At 40.8% G+C, this 20,858-nt stretch overlaps 1 protein-coding gene across 3 annotated transcripts; it reads left to right on the top strand.

Moving 5' to 3' along the window:
• Nucleotides 1-2,617: 2,617 nt before the first annotated feature.
• LOC110311728 lies at nucleotides 2,618-13,188 on the top strand. 3 transcript variants are annotated; one of them, XM_021185227.1, is made up of 6 exons: nucleotides 2,618-2,759; nucleotides 5,786-5,834; nucleotides 9,908-10,361; nucleotides 10,447-10,805; nucleotides 11,213-11,513; nucleotides 12,914-13,188. In XM_021185227.1, the coding sequence occupies exons 3-5, from the start codon at nucleotides 9,951-9,953 to the stop codon at nucleotides 11,244-11,246; spliced, it is 804 nt and encodes a 267-aa protein (XP_021040886.1). In that variant the 5' UTR covers nucleotides 2,618-2,759; nucleotides 5,786-5,834; nucleotides 9,908-9,950; the 3' UTR covers nucleotides 11,247-11,513; nucleotides 12,914-13,188. The 3 variants fall into 3 exon arrangements, with proteins under 3 accessions (XP_021040886.1, XP_021040887.1, XP_021040888.1); XM_021185228.1 differs by lacking the exon at nucleotides 5,786-5,834 and having other exon boundaries at nucleotides 2,661-2,759; XM_021185229.1 differs by lacking the exon at nucleotides 11,213-11,513 and having other exon boundaries at nucleotides 2,661-2,759.
• Nucleotides 13,189-20,858: the final 7,670 nt, after the last annotated feature.

Genomic DNA, 20,858 nt, shown 5'->3' with positions numbered 1-20,858 from the left:
CTGAGACACAGAATTGATAAGAATCCAGTCTTCCTGTGTTCTTGCATCCCTTCCATTCCTCTGCCAGCAGCAGAATAAACTCATAGGCCTACCTAGTGCCCCTCCCTTTGTGTGTGTAGGCCAGTTCTCCTGGTGTGGAACATCTCTAGTGTGAAATCCAGAAACTCCCCTGGTAATAGGAATTGATAGTTGTTCTGACTTTATACATCTCAGCACAAGAGAGGAAAGATCATATGAACAATTTCACGTAGTTTACATAACACCAAAAGGAACATGCCATAGCCTGGTCCAAAAATTCTCTCAAGGACAGGAATCTTGTAGACAAATTTTCAAAGTTATATCCAGAATCATTTGGCATGAGCAGAAAAAATGTAGAAAATTCAGTTTTGGTTGTACTACTACCCAGAGCAACTGGCCTCCAATTCTGTGCCCCTTTGAAAGACTATTTGTCAAACATAGAGAGTAGCGGGCAGCTGTCTGTCAAGGGTCAGCTGAGCTGAGTGCAAGGTGCTCACAGGCAGTTATACCCTCCTAAAGAGAGGGTATTTCCTAAGTACACAAACAACACTTGTGTCAGAATTTACTGAGTGACAGGTTCACAAGATGTAGAAGTTTCAAAGGCAGGAATTTGTCAGTCTCCCACTCTCTTTGGTAACTTCTGCTGAATAGCAGTGATCAATCACATATGCAAGGTAAGTCTATCAGTCTCTATTTTTCAATGTCTTCTGTCCTCCCTCCCTCTTCCTTCTGCTCTCTTTTTCTCCCTCTACCCTCTCTTCCTTTCTTCCTTTCTTCTTTTTTTCCTTCTTTCTTTCCCTTCTTCCTTTCCCTTCTTCCTCCCTCCTTCCCCCATTCTCTCTCTCTTTCTTTCTTTCTTTCTTTCTTTCTTTCTTTCTTTCTTTCTTTCTTTCTTTCTTTCTTTCTTTCTTTCTTTCTTTCTTTCCTTTTCACCTACCTGCCATTCTCTCTGCTTGATTCCTTGATTGCTAGCTATCCACAGGTTACACAGTGAAGTTAAAGGGTTCAGAGGTCTCAGAAAAAGTAGGTGAGTAGAAACAGAAACAGAGCCTGCAGTGATGAGAAAAGAATGGAAGTGAAGATGCAGAGGAGTTGACAAAGCAGCTTGGGTGTGAGATCAGAGCTACAGTCTTGAGTCCAGTTGCAATAGCAAGAGGAAAGACAAGGTTCAGATGAAGGATTAGGCAGACAGACATCAGGTTCAATGAGGAGAAAATACAGACAGATGGCAGTGGGTGAGGTTGTGTCTATGGCATGGACTAAACCAAGTTGAAGCTCTAGGAAGTGTCAGGATTTTTCCATCTGTCCATCTTCAAAACATACACTTGAGGACAAGGTAAAAGCTTTGCAGGAAATCTCCTAGATAATACTCTTATGATGTCTTGCAATTTGGAGAGTTTTGTCTCCATGGACAGCAGAGAGGCAGATCAGGTCCAGTGCTTCGAGGAAATCCATGTAGCAGAATAAATAGAATGTAACACAAATGAATAAAATACTGAGTGTAGTCCTTCTGGTGAACATGCAGAAGGACAGAATCAGAGTTTTGAACAGAAAAAGAAGCCATCCTTCCATCCTTCATCTTGTGGCAGGTTGGTTTTCACCTCAGTATTTTCAATAACATGAATTCAATATGTGAAGTTTTGTGATGATGCAAACCCATACATTTTTCTGAAGGGCAAAGATGGCATGGCTCCATGTTCCATGGGCCTAGAAATAAAACTTTTTGCGTATTGTACTTCATAATGGCAAGACTTTTCTCAGTAATACTCCAACCACCAATCCCTGTCGTAAGATATCTAGGAATTATATGAGAAATCAGACAAGGATTCTATGAAACAGTTGTGATGAAGCTTCTCCCTTGGTGGCCTGTAGGGGCTCCTCACATCGTGCCCTGGGATACAGTGGACACAGAACAACTTACAGCAACTCAGTATCAATGAGCGAACACATCTTTTAAATCCATTAGTTTATGTTCAAAGCAAAAGGCATTGAACACTCTGAGTGCAGAGATATTGAGTCTGTAAAAGCCGAGGTAACACAGAATTTTAGGGCACAAATCTCAAGACCATTAACAAACCCTACATAAATTCCTAACTAGTTAAAGCCAGTATCCATACTCCAGAGAACCACATATTCCTCAAGGTATCATCTTCTCTGTTATTATTGATGATTGCTGTTAAGAGTAAAAGGTCTTTGTCATGGGTTGGATGTGATATATCCTGTGCTGTCTCATGTGTTTAGACATTCAGTCCCCTTAGGCAGCCCTGTTTGAGTAGTTAGGGAAACCTTGGATGTGTGGCCTGCTGGGAGGCAGTGGGTCCTTAGGAGACCTGGGAGACTGTTCATGTACTGAAACCAGTTGCCTCATGCTCTGCTGCCAGTGCCAGAAGCTGAGCCCTCTATCATGCTGTTCCTGAACCTCTGAAAGCCTGAGCCAAACCAACCTCTACCTCTCAGAAGTTGTTTAAAGTCATGGATTTGAGAGGAGCCATGAAAAGCCCTTGAGAGTGGAAATGGATTTTGGCTAGCTGTGATTGGGCCTTAGCTCCCATGACCTCACAAATAGCCATTATGAGAAGTGATAGTTGCTCACCCATGTAAGGCAGCAGCTGAGAGTGAGCAGTAAAGAGAGCTGTTTGTTAGTTTAGGGTGGTCAGACTCAGCATTGTGTTCTGAGAATTTTATATTTTATTGTTAATCTTTGGAACTGAACATCTGTGATCCCCAAGGACCTGAACATAGTGAGTTTGCTTCATGGTGTTTGGTTTTGGGGCCTGGATTTTGATCTACTGTTTATAGTTTTGGATTTAGTTAACTCATTGGCTTTCTTTTTAAAAATTATCATCCATTTTTATTATCTTTTCATTTATCTTTGCTATTTTGTACATTGTTAGTATGTACATAGTAGCTGTTAAAAAAAAAGGAGTTTGACTACTCCATGTACCTGGAACCTACCCACCAGCTTTGATATTTCCCATGGCATTTCCCTGCCTATTTTAATTTCCCATCATAGTAAGAACCTTTCCTTTCCCACATGCAACTCATGAGACAAAAACATGCTCTTGGCAGTGTTGAAGGACAGCACATTTCCTCATGGCATCACAGTGTTAAGGACAGGCCTCCATCCCTTTGATTCTCATTAATATGAATTTAAGAAAAAGGGATCTGCTACATTGTCTGTGGAGATGGGGAGATTTGAGGTAGGCAGAGTCATGTAGAATTTGAGGGTCTGAGTGAGGAGGACATTGAAGAAGCCTGTGTGTTCACTCTCTAACTAGTGAATAACCATGTCTCTCACGGAGGTCAGCACAAAGCCCTGTGAGCCCATTCAAACTTGATGTTATTGCTGTTCTCATGATAGTCAAAATGATCTCCTTAAAGTCTGAATGACAGAAGACTCACATCATCTCCTGTTCTGAATTTGTGGTTTATAGAGAGGGTGCTGTTTGTGAAGGTTAGGAAACACCAGAGAAATTGGTTCATTCACAGAACTGAGATCTGCAAAAGCCACAGAAGCAGCTGCTTCAGACCCATTTTCTCAAGTCTCCAGCTGTGCTGTCCAGGTTCACTGAGAGCCAGAGACTAAGTAAACTTATGTACTGGATGTTGTTTCTCAGGGATTTGGTCGTGGTCATGGGGAAAGCAAATCAGTGTTGGTAGATACAAAGCAAAATAAAAATTTGGTTGTGAGTAGCATGATTCATTCTTTTCTTACAATGAAGTCACTGGAGCCTCTGTGCAGATTCGCAGACCCTGTTCATTGATCCAGAGACTGGGTCTGGGTCTTGTTCTCACACTGCAGAGCTGTTGTTTGGTTGGCTGCAGAGTGTCTGGATGCAAACTTTGGGTCACATAGACCTTGATATTATTGATCACTTGGAAGCAGACATAGTTAATCTGATTTCACCTCAAGAGCTTGAGTTTGTTTTCTAATCCGATCTCAACAGTTTTGTTTCCTAGTTTGTTTTGATCTAGATCTCTTCACCATTTTTTGCATTAATTTGTGCTTTTACTTTTGTTCTTGCTTTCTCCCACCTTTAGTTCTACTCATAAATAAGTATGATTCTTTAACATTTTGACATTTAATTTGTTTTATTTTACATGCTTTGCTAGTATGATGTAGATGAATTCCATGAGAGTGTGCACTTCAAATACATTGCCTGTACCATTACATCCCCCAAGCATTGATGAGCTTTAAAAAAGATCACCTATCCTATTAATAATCTTCCAGACCTGACACATCCCATTCACTCCCAAACCAAAACATGCCATGTAAGACAGTCCACAGCATTGCAGTCTCAAATGAGAGTTTTAGATGTCCATCCATAGGAGTTTAAGATAAAGGAATTGTATATCAGGAGCACAGAGACAATGATGTCTGTAGTAGTGGGTTCTTATGGAATGCATAGTGTTAGTGAAAAGCCATTGAAACAGTCTATAGGGTCACTCTCAAAATAGTGCAGACCCATATCCCTAACCATAGATGCACAGTCTATCCTCTTCCTTATTATGGGGCATCCTGTTATTAAAATCAAAGTGTCCTCCTCAAGGTTTGATGGGAAAGGCATCACACCTTCTCATGTGTCTGAATGCTTGATCTCTAGCAGGTTGTACTGAGTAGTTGGGAAGATCATGAAACCCCAGTACTTTAGAAAGTAGGAGAAGTTGGGTGACTGGATGCATCAAGGGCCCACCCAAGCCATGTGACCAGCTGCTTCTGACCCACCTTGTCAACTCACCAGCTTCACCAACTGCCATGCCTTCCTTCTCCTTTGAGAGCCTGGGAGAAGGGATACCTCTTGTCCCTTAGGTTGCAAGTTGTTGAGGATTTGTACACTGTTATGATAAAAAATAATGAAGTTTCTAAGGTTGTATAGAGAAACTTCTTTAGGTTATTCCTGTGGTTACTGATCCATCCCTTGCAGTGACATCATGGCAAACTTTGAAAGGATGGAAATTCTTTTTATAGAAGACATTGTAGTGTGCTGGAGTTTGTCCTGATGTTGCAGAGAAATTCTTATTGGATGAAGGGCAGTTGGACTCCACCATGGGTCCTGATAAACTTGGGCATTACTAGACTCTTAAGTCTTGACATTGGGAATTTTACTATCTGTTGCTGTGGATTTTATCATCTGTGTTTCCTTTTGATTTGTACCCTTACTGTTTTTGCTTTGAGGCATGATTTCTGCTTGTGTGTTCATTTTTTTTTTAATAAAATGGTTCTCCTTCAACAATTTTGCTTCGCTATATTGTATTCTGTTATTATTATTATTTTTTGCATTTGAAACCTTAACTATGTAAAGTAAGGAATATTCCTGTAGCACTCCTATACATGCACAGCGTGAACTTGGATCATTTTCATCTGTTTTGTTACATTGCAGCAGCCCCTCACATGTGCCTACATTGTGCCTGTTGATTAAGAGTCAATTTACTCAGTCGTTGCTCTAGATAAGCTCAGTATACCTCTGGAACTGGCATGCTCCATGTGACCAATCCTATGTATCTGTCTAGTTCAGACTATGCCAGCATTTCATTCTTGGTGGCTGAGCCTGGCCCCTTCCCTTGACATCCTTACTTGCTTGTTGTGTGATCTACCAAAGAATGCATTTTCAAATGTACACATAGATTGTCAGCAAAGAAATTAACTTACACATTGTGATACATATGTGCTCATGTGTGTGTGTGTGTGTGTGTGTGTGTTACGTTTTTGGTAATAGTATAATACTAACTTTGTAGACTAAGTTCGTAACAATCTTTGTTTTTCTAGTGAAGCAGCTTGAAGATCATTGATCTCTACTATACTTTGTTGCCAGTAGGTAAGATCCACTATGCAATCCGTTGGGCCTGGGCTGTCCTTCTTGGGAGAGACTGTATTACTCGTTCAATCTTGTACTTACATTGACCTCTTTACATGTTCATAAGATCTTGAATGTATCATCACACTCAGGATGTAGTAGTAAAAGGGAGGCAACCGGTGGTGCATGTTTGTTATATCCATGTTGGTATCTGTTTTGTGAATTGAGCAATCTCTTTCTTTAAGAACTATCAACACTCTGAAGTACAAGGTTGTCTAGATGGATCCTATTTGTATTTACTAATCAGGTGTAACATTTCAATACTTTTTGCATGTCAAGTTTTGCTCTTGTTTCTTTGATCTTTGTTTCATCTTCTAAGTATCCCAGTTATTTCCAGGTATGATCTTTCTTAGTTTTCTCATACTTGCTTTGGAGTTGGGTTGGTTTCTTGTTTGTTTTTCTGTTTAATTTTTTTTTTTAATCTCTGACCACATGATACATAATTACACTGCTTGAGAGCTTTGGATTTCATGATATACAAATTGATAGCTATAGCCTTGCCTCCTAGACCTGCTCTTGATTTTTTTTTTCTTTCTAGCATATTGTGGTGGTGTCATTGTCCACATTTTCAGGTTCAGGGCATGCCTGAAAAAATTTCATGCACAGATCTCAGTGATCCAAATTTTGCTATAACCATTCAGTCAAACACAGATGTCAAACCATCTTTTTTTGTGTTTAGTACTCTGAAATGACAAGACTTTCTCAATAATGCTGGAACCACCAATCCCTGTCTCATGAGATCTAGGGATTCTAATGAGAAATCAGGCAAGGATCCTATGGGACAGTTGTGATGAAGCTTCTTTGGACACCTGTAGATTCTCCTCACATGCCCTGGGATTGCAGTCGACACAGGACATCTTTTAGTACCTTAGTGCCAATGAGGGACCCCCACATCCTTTAAACCCACAAGTATAAGTTAAAGTCAAAAGGCATTGGACACCCTGAATGCAAAGATGATAAATCTGTTAAAAGCCAACTGTTGATACAGAAAGATAGGTCTTAAATATCAAGACCATTAATGAACCCTACATAAATTCCTAATTAGTTGAAGCCACTGTCCATATCCCAGAGAACCACATCTTCCTCAAGGTATCATTTTCTTTGTCTTTATTGATGATTGCTGTTAAGAGTAAAAGGTCTTTATCATGGGTTGAATGTGATATGTCCTGTGCTGTCTCATGTGTTTAGACATTCAGTCCCCTTAAGCAGCCCTGTTTGAGTAGTTAGGGAAACCTTGGATGTGTGGCCTGCTGGGAGGCAGTGGGTCCTTAGGAGACCTGGGAGACTGTTCATGCACTGAAACCAGTTGCCTCACGCTCTGCTGCCAGTGCCAGAAGCTGAGCCCTCTATCATGCTGTGCCTGAACCTCTGAAAGCCTGAGCCAAACCAACCTCTGTCTCTCAGAAGCTGTTTAAAGTCATGGATTTGGGAAGAGCAATGAAAAGGAGAACTTGGTAAAGAGATTTTACTTTAGATGTGTTTAGGTCACAGGTCCCATAAGCTCACAAGGAGTCATTGTGAGAAATGCTAGTCTCATGTACAGCAGCAGCTGGTCTTGGATCTGGTTCTTATACTGCTATAAGCTAGCTGCTTGTTATCTAAGAGCAGTCGGATTGTAATTGTGTTCTGAGATCTTTATTTTTTTATTTCCCATATTTGGAATTGAACATCTGTGAACCCCACGGACCTGAACATAGTGAGTTTGTTTCCTGGTGGGTTGGTGTTGGGGTAGGGGTTTGGATTTACTGTTCATAGTTTTAAATTTAGTTTGTGCATTTGCTTCCAGTGTTTTTAATCAACCAGTTTTCTATTATTCTCTTTTCATTTTTCTTTGCTATTTTGTACATTGTTTTATACATTAAAATCCTTGTTAATATGTCCATAGTAGCTGTTTAAAAAAGGAGTTTAACTATTCCATGTACTTGGAACCTACCCACCAGCTTTGATATTTCTCATGCTATTTCCCTGCCTATTTTAATTTTCCATCATAGTAAGAACCTTTCCTTTCCCACATGGAACTCATGAGACAAAAACATGCTCTTGGCAGCGTTGAAGGACAGCACATTTCCTCATGGCATCACAGTGTTAAGGACAGGCCTCCATCTCTTTGATTCTCATTAATATGAATTTAAGAAAAAGGAGTCTGCTACATTGTCTGTGGAGATAGGGAGATTTGAGGTAGGCAGAGTCATGTAGAATTTGAGGGTCTGAGTGAAAAAGACATCGAAGAAGCCTGTGTGTTCACTCTCTGACTAGTGAATAACCATGTCTCTCAGTGAGGTCAGCACAAAGTCCTCTGAGTCCATTCAAGTTTGATGTTATTGCTGCTCTCATGATAGTCAAAATGACCTCCTTAAAGTCTGAATGACAGAGGACTCACACCATCTCCTGTTTCTGAATTTGTGGATTATAGAGAGGGTGCTGTTTGTGGAGGTTAGGAAACACCAGAGCAGTGGAAACCAGAAGGAGAAATTGGTACATTCACAGAACTGAGACCTGCAGAAGCCACAGAAGCAGCTGCTTCAGACCCATTTTCTCAAGTCTCCAGCTGTGCTGTCCAGGTTCACTGAGAGCCAGGGACTAAGTAAACTTATGTACTGGATGTTGTTCCTCGGGGATTTGGTCGTGGTCATGGGGATAGTAAATCAGTGTTGGTAGAGACAAAGAAAAACTTTTTGCTTGTGACTAGCATGATTGGGTATTTTCTTGCCATGGCGTCACTGGAGATCATTTGTTCATTTAGACCCTGCCCACTGAAGTCACTGACTGGTTCTGAATCTTTTCCTCTTGCTGAAGAGAAGCTGTTGCTTGGTTGACTGCAGACTCAGCCACTGGGTCAGCTAGCCACTGATGCTATTAATCACTTGGAAACAGACATACCGGATGTGATTTCATCTTAAGATGTTGAGTTTATTAGCTAATACAATTTTACCTCAAGAATTTGAGTTTGGGGGCTGTGGATTTAGCTCAGTAGTAGAGAGTGCTTGCCTAGCAAGCTCAAGGCCCTGAGTTCAGTCCTCAACTCTGAAAAAAAAAAATTTGAGTTTGTTTCTTGTTGTTTTTCAATTTTATCTCTATCTCTTCAGTGGTTTTTAGATTAATTTGTGCTTTTACTTTTGTTACTTATTTTCTAGCACCTGTAATTCTATTTATAAATGAGTACAGCACTTTGACATTTTTGGATTTTAAATGCTTTGGTAGTATGAAATAGGTGTTGCAAATAAGAAATTTTATCACGGCTGGTGAGATGGCTCAGTGGGTAAGATCACCCGACTGCTCTTCTGAAGGTCCAGAGTTCAAATCCCAGCAACCACATGGTGGCTCACAACCATTCACAACGAGATCTGGCGCCCTCTTCTGGAGTGTCTGAAGACAGCTACAGTGTACTTATATATAATAAATAGATAAATCTTTAAAAAAAAAGAAATTTTATCACATTGTATACTTTGAACACATTGTCACTATTATATTCTCCAAGTTTTGATGATCAAAAAAGTTCTCCTATCCTATTAAGTATCTCTATTCTGTTAACTATCCCTGGACTTGCCATGTCCTATCCACCCAAAACCAAAAAAAAAAAAAAAAAAAAAAAGATGAGGACATTCAACCCTCTGTAGTTCAAGGTTTCCTAAAGTTCCCAAGGATCCTATTTGTCTCCAGCATACCTTACATCTCAATAATTTCTGTCCTCTCTGGGTGATTCAGTCAAGGGTTCCTCAGATCTGTTCATCATTTAAATGGACCAGTTCTTTGTTTCTTTGCCCTTTGTTTCAACCTCTAAGAGTGAAGTTTTGTCCAGATGTCATCTTTCTTAGCTTTCTCATAACTGTTTTGTGGTTGGGTTGGTTTTTAAAATTGTTTCTTTTTTTGTTGTGTTGTGTTGTGTTTTTTCTCTTTGACCACATGATACACCATTGCAATGTTAGAGATAGGTTTGGTTTTCATTATATACAAGTTGACATTTGTATATATTTGTATAGAACTCCTGTACCTGATCTTATGGTCTTTTTTTTGTTTTTGTTTTTTACTTCTAGGAGATGGTGGTGGTCCCATCATCCTCCTTTTGAGGTAAAGGACATGGCAGACAAATTTTCATGGGCACATCTCAGTGATTCAAATTTACCATCAGCATCCAGTGAAACATGCACAGATCTGAGTGATGCAAATTTACCATCAGCATTCAGTGAAACAGGGTGGTCCATCTCCAGCCTGGTGAACACTATATGTTCCCTGAGCCACATGGCAGTGGAGAACTTGGACAGGGCAAGAACAACTCACTTTAGAGATACCCTGGCAAAAAACGATATACTATTCAAGAAGAAAAGCCATTACCATCCTGGACAAATAGTACATCTTCAAAAAAGATACTCAATCAAGTCACCTGCATGTCGTATCATCCTTCCTCCCTTTCCCTTAAAGAGGAGATGGAGTGAATTGGCTCTGCCTACATTCATGGTGGCATCAAAAAACGGCAACATTGTGCAGCAGGTAAATGTCAAAAGTAGCAAGTGTTTTTGTAGGTCCAGGTCACCTGTTTATACATATCAGCTTACCTGTGAATTCTGCCCCACAGGATGACTGTGTGAATATAGTGAATATAAATGCTACAGAGACAGATGCTACTGATTTGTTTGCTAAAACATCCAAGGGGATAAAAAAGGCTGAGATTGAAGAGACAGGAATTACCATCTCATTTAGTCTCACACCTCTGGATGTGCTGTCCTTTTTGGAGGATACCACAAGCAAACAGAACCCTGGATGTTCCATCCTTGAGTTAACATCTACCAAGGGCCATCTCCAGGAGGCACCTATAGCCCCAAACAGGAACAGGAACAGCAGAAGGCTATGGAAGTGGGTGAGGAGACATATTATTCACCCATTCAGGAGGTTTCTCTGCTTCCCCACTCGAAGTAGAAGACACAGAACATCCAGGTAAGGGATAACAAACAATGGAGAATGAAGTCCCAAGGAAGCTGAGTTGGCATGACTGCCAACATTCACATGACATTTGACCCTTCCTTTCCAAAGGCACTCTACTATTGACAGGCTGCACCCATTTTTAGAGCACAAACCTTAAGATGTCTAAAGCCTGAAACGAGCTTTCCAACTAAATACTGCTGATGTATATCTGAAGAAGTTGAGTCAGAAGCAGACAGCAGTGGATGTGACCAAGGGCAGATGATGGAGGGAAAGAGGAAGGAGGAGTTTTTGGTGAAAAGGAGCACAGGTTAGGAAGAGAGGAATTCTGTGGAGAACTGTGGTACCACACAGCAGCTCTATGCTAAATCCTTCAGTGTCAATGTCATTAATAGAGTCCTTTCTCTGTGTCTTCTTTCAAGGATTGATCATTGGGCCCAGGCCCGTGGTTCCTAAACCACAGGCCTGTGTTCGGCCTGGTACAGCAGAACTGCTGCAGGGGGAACCAGGCCAGAAGAGGCAGTGTATACAACCTTTTGTTACCTGTCAGATACCTCCCCCAACCAGGACTCCATCTCTGTAACCCCATCTCCTACAGAGTGTGAGTAATTAGCTCTCTACTCATTGACATCATTGTTCCCAATGCACTAATGCATGGACAGAGAAGTCATACACATAAACTTCCTGCTATGAAGAGACAGCCATCCTGACTCTGCAGTCCAGGTGAGAGAATTACATTTCCCACCTGATTCATCATCTTTCCATGCTGTAGCCCCTTTGGTACCTGGCTCAAACAGGTGGGACTTGCAGTGTCAGTGTCTCTCAGCACTAAATATTCAAGACATACTATGACATTGTAAGTAGAAGTCATGGCCCAGTGTGGAGTACCATCGTATTTAGGGAGTATCCTTTCTATGAGCTTCTTGGATTGGAAAATTCTTCTAAGCAAGCAATGAAAGATTTTCATGGCCTTCCTCATGAGGTCTTGGAAATGGTAGAAATGGTAAGTCTCTGAAATTTGTTACCTCATTATATATTTTATTATATATTATATATTATTTGGTGCTACAATATTTAGACTGTGGATTCTGGAAGCAACGAACCTGAGGCATATGTCTGCCCATCTCCCCTCAAGGCAACTGCTGCATACCTTAAGGCAATGTGAGTGAAATGTGTTTCTGAGAGGCAAAATAACAGAATCCTTTAGGTACATCAAACACAAGGCCAAACTAGTTCCTTTCAACAACTCTGAAATGCCAGGGCTGCTCTGCCTAGGAGACTAGACTCATCAAAGAACATGGTCACTTGTGTTGCCCTTTGAGTCAGCAAAGCCATACTTCAGATCTTAACACAAGTCATAATATGTCCTTTTAATCTAAATTTCCCAGTTCCACGGGATGCTCATCATCATAGGAAATTGATAATAACCAATGGTTTCTCCAGTTTGTAATTTTCTACAAAAATTCTACAAATCAGAAAATATACTCATTTTTCAGCTGCTTATGCTTTTTGTAAAACAGTTTCAACAGAGGATTGACCCCCACAAACTACCATATGCTTTCTGGACTATAATATGCTCATGAGAATTATCATGAAATGAAAAACTATCCATCAGGCCTTCCCATCTTGTGGCAGGGTTGAGAGCTCACTAGACCAAATACTTGTTCTGAAAACATGAGATGAGTTCAGATCTAGTGAACAAATAAAAGCCTTGCATGGCAATGTGAACTACAATATCACACCAATATTGATAGAAGGAGACAGACCCTTTGGTAGCCCCATGCAGATGGTCTAGCCACGGTTCTCACCTCCAGCTTCAGGGCAAGTGTCTCAGAAAACAAGGTCAAGATAACATTTGAGACACCTTACTACTCATACACGAGCCAACACATGCAAATACTCCAGGCATACACATAAAGTCATAAAACTGTACTTAAATACACACAAGAGGTATGAAGAAGGGGAAATAGAGAAAATCATTGATGAGCATTTCATATTTCACAATGATGGTCCTTATGTGTGAGATGTGTTTCTCAACATGCTATCAACATGATTTTCATCCAGCAGCATTCAAGTGAAAGACTCATGCATAACTGTGTTTTACTTGATTTTTGTCTCATCAGGTGTGTCTATCACAGAGCATGCATTGACTGAAATCTATGAAGAACAGCAGAATAAACCCTTTCCAGTTGCCTGGCTTGGAGTACCATAGGACACTGGCTCTTAGCTTGTTGTAGGAGGCCTGCCCACAATGCCTCTGTGCTGTGAACTTTGTGTGTTCATTTATGCCCTGATGTGAAAACTCAAAACATATGAAGAAACTGGGGCAGTGTAACAATTTCCATACTTTAGCCATGATTTATCAGGCCTAACATGTAAATTCCTTTATGTTATTAAATGTTCACTTGATTTTTTTTTTCATACATAACTACAGCAATAGTCATAAAACAAGAACTTTAATGCAAACATATCCTGCCACCTGGTTACCTTCAGTCAAATTTCATCAGCTGTCTCTTGATGTTTTATTTTTTCCTTTTGCATCTGTGTTTTTTTTAATTAGGTATTTTCTTCATTTACATTTCAAATGCTATCCTGAAAGTCCCCCATACCCCTCCCACGCCCGCTCCCCTACCCACCCACTCCTACTTCTTGGTCCTGCTGTTCCCCAATACTGGGACTTATAAAGTTTGCAAGACCAAGGGCCCTCTCTTCCCAATGATGGCCAACTAGGCCATCTTCTGCTACATATGCAGCTAGAGACAAGAGCTCTGGGGGTACTGGTTAGTTCGTATTGTTGTTCCAACTATAGGGTTGCAGACCCCTTTAGCTCCTTGGGTACTTTCTCTAGCTCCTCCATTGGGGACGCTGTGTTCCATCCAATAGCTGACTGTGAACATCCACTTCTGTGTTTGCCAGGCCCCTGCATAGCCTCACAAGAGACAGCTATATCAGGGGCCTTTCAGCAAATTCTTGCTAGTGTATGCAATGGTGTCTGCATTTGGAGGATGATTATGGGATGGATCCCTGGGTGTGGCAGTCTCTAGATGGTCCATCCTTTAATCTCAGCTCTAAACTTGGTCTCTGTAACTCCTTCCATGGGTGTTTTGTTCCCAATTCTAAGAAGGGGAGAAGTGTCCACACTTTGGTCTTCATTCTTCTTGAGTTTCATCTGTTTTGCAAATTGTTTCTTGGGTATTCTAAGTTTCTGGGCTAATATCGACTTATCAGTGAGTACATATCATGTGTGTTCTTTTGTGATTGGGTTACCTCACTCAGGATGATACCCTCCAGATCCATCCATTTGCCTAGGAATTTCATAAATTCATTGTTTTTAATAGCTGAGTGAGTGGTATTCCATTGTGTAAATGTACCACATTTCCTGTATCCATTCCTCTGTTGAGGGACATCTAGGTTTATTCCAGCTTCTGGCTATTATAAATAAGGCTGCTATGAACATAGTGGAGCATGTGTCCTTATTACACATTGGCACAACTTCTGGGTATATGCCCAGGAGTGGTATTGCTGGATCCTCTGGTAGTACTATGTCTAATTTTCTGAGGAACCGCCAGACTGATTTCCAGAGTGGTTGTTACAAGCTTACAATCCCACCAACAATGGAGGAGTGTTCCTCTTTCTCCACATTCTTGCCAGCATCAGCTGTCATGTGAATTTTTGATCTTAGCCATTCTGACTTTGAGGTAGAATCTCAGGGTTGTTTTGATTTGCATTTCCCTGATGATTAAGGATGTTGAGCATTTTTTCAGGTGCTTCTCAGCCATTCGGTATTCCTCAGGTGAGAATTCTTTGTTTAGCTCTGTACCCCATTTTGTAATGTGGTTATTTGATTTTCTGGAGTCCACCTTCTTGAGTTCTTTATATATATTGGATATTAGTCCCCTATCTGATTTAGAATAGGTAAAGAACCTTTCCCAATTTGTTGGTGGCCTTTTTGTCTTATTGACGGTGTCTTCTGCCTTACAGAAAGAAGCTTTGCAATTTTATGAGGTCCCATTTGTCGATTCTCAATCTTACAGCACAAGCCATTGCTCTTCTATTCAGAATTTTCCCCCTGTGCCCATATCTTTGAGGCTTTTCCCCACTTTCTCCTCTATAAGTTTCAGTGTCTCTGGTTTTATGTGGAGTTCCTTGATCCACTTAGATTTGACCTTAGTACAAGGAGATAGGAATGGATCAATTCGCATTCTTCTACATGATAACCACCAGTTGTGCCAGCACCATTTGTTGAAAATGCTGTCTTTTTTCCACTGGATGGTTTTAGGTTCCCTTGTCAAAGATCAAGTGACCATAGGTGTGTGGGTTCATTTCTGGGTCTTCAATTCTATTCCATTGGTTTACTTGTCTGTCACTATACCAGTACCATGCAGTTTTTATCACAATTGCTTTGTAGTATAGCTTTAGGTCAGGCATGGTGATTCCACCAGAGGTTCTTTTATACTTGAGAAGAGTTTTTGCTTTCCTAGGTTTTTTGTTATTCCAGATGAATTTCCAGATTGGCCTTTCTAATTCGTTGAAGAATTGAGTTGGAATTTTGATAGGGATTGCATTGAATCTGTAAATTGCTTTTGTCTAGATAGCCATTTTTTACTATATTGATCCTGCCAATCCATGAGCATGGGAGATCTTTCCATCTTCTGAGATCTTCTTTGATTTCTTCAGAGACTTGAAGTTCTTATCATACAGATCTTTCACTTGCTTAGTTAGAGTCACACCAAGGTATTTTATATTATTTGTGACTATTGTGAAGGGTGTTGTTTCCCTAATTTCTTTCTCAATCTGTTTATCATTTGTGTAGAGAAAGGCCATTGATTTATTTGAGCTAATTTGATATCCAGCTACTGCATTGAAGCTGTTTATCAGATTTAGGAATTCTCTGGTGGAATTTTTGGGGACACTTATATATACTATCATATCATCTGCAAGTAGTGATATTTTGACTTCTTTCCAATTTGTATCACCTTGACCTCCTTTTGTTGTTGAATTGCTCGGGCTAGGACTTCAGGTACTATATTGAATAGGTAGGGAGAAAGTGGGCAGCCTTGTCTAGTCCCTGTTTTTAGTGGGATTGCTTTTAGCTTCTCACCATTTATTTTGATGTTGGCTACTGGTTTGCTGTAGATTGCTTTTATTTATTTATTTATTTATTTATTTATTTATTTATTTATTTATTTATTTGGTTTTTTGAGACAGGGTTTCTCTGTGTAGCTCTGGCTGTCCTGGCACTCACTCTGTAGACCAGGCTGGCCTCAGAAATCCGCCTGCCTCTGCCTCCCGAGTGTTTAGGTATTGGCCTTGAATTCCTGATCTTTCCAAGACTTTTATCATGAATGGGTGTTGGATTTTGTCAAATGCTTTCTCAGCATCTAACTAGATGATCATGTGGTTTTTGTCTTTGGAGTATGTTTATATAGTGGATTATGTTGATAGATTTCCGTATATTAAACCATCCCTGCTTGATCAGGATGGATGATTGTTTTGATGTGTTCTTGGATTCAGTTAGTGAGAATTTTATTGATTATTTTTGCATCAATATTCATAAGGGAAAGCGGCCTGAAGTTCTCTATCTTTGTTGGGTCTTTCTGTGGTTGAGGTATCAGAGTAATTGTGGCTTTGTAGAATGAATTAAGTAGAGTACCTTCTGTTTCTATTTTATGGAATAGTTTGCAAAGAACTGGAATTAGATCTTCTTTGAAGGTCTAGGAAAGATAATACGTGAATTTGGTTTTGTCGTGGAATACTTTGGTTTCTCCATCTATGGTAATTGAAAGTTTGGCTGGGTATAGTAGCCTGGGTTGGCATTTGTTTTCTCTTAGTGTCTGTATGACATCTGTCCAGGATCTTCTGGCTTTCATAGTCTCTGGTGAAAAGTCTGGTGTAATTCTGATAGGCCTGCCTTTATATGTTACTTGACCTTTTTCTCTTACTTCCTTTAATATTCTCTCTTTATTTAGTGCATTTGTTGTTCTGATTATTATGTGCTGGGAGGAGTTTCTTTTCTTGTCTAGTCTGTTTGGAGTTCTGTAGGCTTCTTGTATGTTCATGGGCATCTCTTTCTTTAGGTTTGGGAAGTTTTCTTTCATAATTTTGTTGAAGATATTTGCTGACCTTTCAAGTTGAAAATCTTCAGTCTCATCTACTATTATCCATAGGTTTGGTCTTCTCATTGTGTCCTGGATTTACTCACATCTATGGTTCCAGATTTCTTTCCTAGAGTTTCTATCTCCAGCATTGCCTAACCTTGGGTTTTCTTTATTGTGTCTACTTCCCTTTTTAGGTCTAGTATGTTTCTTTTTTTTTTTTTTTTCATTTCCATCACCTGTTTGGATGTGTTTTCCTGTTTTTCTTTAAGGACTTCTACCTGTTTGGTTCTGTTTTTCCTTTTTTATTTAAGGACTTCTACTTGTTTGGTTCTGTTTTCCTGTTTTTCTTTAAGGACTTGTAACTCTTTAGCAGTGTTTTCCTGTATTTCTTTAAGTAAGTTATTAAAGTCCTTCTTGATATCCTCTACCATCATCATGAGATATGCTTTTAAATCCGGGTCTAGCTTTTTGGGTGTGTTGGGGTGCCCAGGATTGGCTGAGGTGGGAGTGCTGGGTTCTGATGATGGTGAGTGGTCTTGGTTTCTGTTAGTAAGATTCTTATGTTTGCCTTTCACCATCTGGTAATCTCTGGAGTTAGTTATTATAGTTGTCTGTGGTTAGAGCTTGTTCCTCTCATGATTCTGTTGGCCTCTATCAGTAGACATGGGAGACTAGCTCTCTCCTGACCTTCAGTGGTTAGAGCACTGTCTGCAGGCAAGCTCTCCTCTTGCAGGTAAGGTGCACCATTATCTGGTGTTCAGACCTGCCTCCTGGCAGAAGATGAAGGCCCAAAACAGGGCCTGTCCCAGAAGCTGTGCAGCTTCTGTGGTCCACACTCTCACCTGCACAGACTAGTCTCAGAGGTATCTGGGAACCAAGATGGCTCCCTCATGTGCTCCAGCAAAGCCCTCCCGGGCAGGGCGGACACCTCTCCTGTGGCAGGGAAGGTGCCGGATGACTGGAGCCCGAAACAGGGTCTGCCTCAGAAGCTCTGTGGCTTCCACCTGTCCCAGAAGCTGTTAGCTTCTGTAGTCCACACTCTCACCTGTGCAGACTAGTCTCGGCGGGATCCAGGTACCAAGATGGCTCTCCTGGGTGCTCCGGCCTCCTGATTTCCTTCCTAGGGTTTCTATCTCCAGAGTTGTCTCCCTTTGGGTTTTCTTTATTGTTTCTACTTCCATTTTTATATCTTGGATGATTTTGTTCAATTCCATCACCTGTTTGGTAGTGTTTTCCTGTAACTCTCTAAGGCATTTTTGTGTTTCCTCTTTAAAGGCTTCTAGCTGTTTTCCTTTGCTTTCCTGTATTTCCTTCTTAAAGTCCTCCATCATCATCATAAGAAGTGACTCTAGATCCATGTCTTGCTTTTCTGGTGTGATGGTGTATCCAGGAGTTGCTATGGTGGGAGAGTTTGGTTCTGATGATGCCAAGGAACCTTGGTTTCTGTTGCTTCTGTTCTTATGCTTGCCTCCTGCCATCTTATTATCTCAAGTATTTGCTGACCTCAATATATCTGATTGGAGTCTGTCCTTCCTATAATCCCAGTTGATTCAGGGCTCCTCAGAGTGCAGCTTTCTCTGTGATCCTTTGCTTGTGGGCTCCTGTGAATCTGAGATTCTGGGTGTGTCAGAGTTCTTGGCAGTCAAGTTCCTCTAAGACCCTGAAATACTGGTGTGACCAAGCTCCTTTTATCCTGGGATCCTGTTGTCAAAGATCCTGCAAGTGGTACAGTGCCTGGAAGTGGTGTCTCCTTTGAGGAGCATGGAGCTGTCTGTCAGTGGTCCTATGATTATGTGGAGAGTCCTCTAGGGACTGTGGCGGTGTCCATGGACTCTGCGCCCAAGGTGACCAGGTGCTGGTGCTGACCGGAAGGGACTTGTGCCCCTGGTCAGGCTGGTTTTCTGCTTCCCTAATGCTGTCTTAGGTTCCACACAATCAGATTTGAACAGAAGTTGTGTTCCACTCATCAGTGGTCCTAAGATCGCGTGGAGAGTCCTCTAGGGGCCATGGGGGTGTCTGCTGACTCTGTGCACAAGGTGACTTGGTGCTCGCACCTACTGGAAGGGACTTGTGCCCCTGGTCAGGCCAGTTTTCTGCTTCCCTTCTGCTGTCTCAGGCCCCGTGTGATTGGATTGGAACAGAAGTTGAGTTCCACACACCTGTGGTCCTAATATCCCGTGGAGAGTCCTCTAGGGACCCTGGGGGTGTACGCTGACTCTGCAAACAAGGTGACCCGGTGCTGGTGCCCACAGGAAGGGCTCACTTGATTTTTAAAATAGCTCTTGTATATTTTATTGACATATGTACATAGTACTTACAATAATCCTTAATAAAACATAAAGCGCGTCATGGAGGGAGACTAGTGCCTATATTTGTGGAACCTGAAAACTTCCTTAAGCTGCAGGTGCTGTGCTGGCCTCCTAGGATATTCAGCAGCTGGTCCTGTCACCTGCCAGGTCTCCATGTGCTCAGCCAAATCTCCATAACTGTAAATCAACACTAAGATCCCTGGATGGCTAAAGGTGGAGGAGATTCTAACAAAGGATCCAGAAGAGTTCCAATATTTGAAACTGCGAGAAGAACAAAAAAAGAATAGGTTCTTCTCTGGTAAACATTCCACAGTTTCATCTCTGCAATCCCCCTATCCAATGCCATCTCCTCCTGCCTCTGTGAGGATTCTCCCCCACGCACCGACCCATTCTTGCCTGACCACCCTAGCATCCTCCTATGCTGGGGCATCCAGCCTTCACCGATCCTAGGGCCTTCCCTCCAATTGATGGCAGACCTTGATTGTTCTTCACAGAGACCCTGGGAGAAGAACAACAACAAGAATGAGTGTGTCTCTGGTAAATACACCACAGGGTCTGTTAACCTTCAAGGACATGGCCTTGGATTTCTCACTGGAGGAATGGCAATGTCTCAATTTTGTTCAGAGGTCATTGTACATGGATGTGATGTTGGAAAATTACAACAATATGTTTGTGGAAAATCATTGCATATGTGGAAAGTATGGGAAGGTCTTAGATCAAGACAGCCAGTACATTGTTCTTGAACACATGAATATTCAAGAGAAGTCTTCTAAATGGAACAAGCTTAGCAATGTGATTCTTCAATCCCCCAAATTGTACACCTCACAAATGTAGTGAATGTGACAAATGCTTTACCCGAAAATCCCATCTTAATATTCATCAGAAAATTCATATAGGAGAGAAACCTTATAAATGCACTGAATGTGACAAATGCTTTACCCACAAATGTAATTTCAGAAATTATCAGAGAATTCATACATGAGAGAAACCTCACAAATGTAGTGAATGTGACAAATGCTTTACCCAAAAATCCAAACTTAGTATTTATCAGAAAATTCATACAGGAGAGAAACCTCACAAATGTAGTGAATGTGACAAATACTTTACTGAAAAAGGCAGTCTGAGAAGGCATCAAAGAATTTGTACAGGAGAGAAACCTTACAAATAGTTTGTATGTGACAAATATTCACAATGTCAGTCTGAGAAGTCATCAGTTATTTCATACAGTAGAGAATCTTTATAAATGAAGTGAATGAGACAATCCTTTACCAAGATATATCATCTTAAAATTCATTAGAGAATACTTATAGAAGAGAAACTTTTTCAAATATATTGAAGGTATGAATCCTTTACTTTTGGTGTATTTCCTAGAATGTAACAGTGAATACTTACAGGCTAGAAAATTAACACATGCTTTGTATGAAGAAATATCTTTGACCTCATTTCAGGTCAGAGAGAACATCTAAGAACTTTTTAGGGGAAAGTATTTCTATTGGGGAAAATGTGGTATATGTTTTATTCATGGTGTATTCTTTTTTTTTTTTAAAGAAATTTTATTTATTATATATAAGTGCACTGTAGCTGTCTTCAGACACTCCAGAAGAGGGCGCCAGATCTCGTTGTGGATGGTTGTGAGCCACCATGTGGTTGCTGGGATTTGA

This window comes from Mus caroli, chromosome 16, assembly GCF_900094665.2.
Source record: "Mus caroli chromosome 16, CAROLI_EIJ_v1.1, whole genome shotgun sequence".
Taxonomy (NCBI): Eukaryota; Metazoa; Chordata; class Mammalia; order Rodentia; family Muridae; genus Mus; species Mus caroli.
This window is presented reverse-complemented; position numbering and strand designations above follow the sequence as displayed.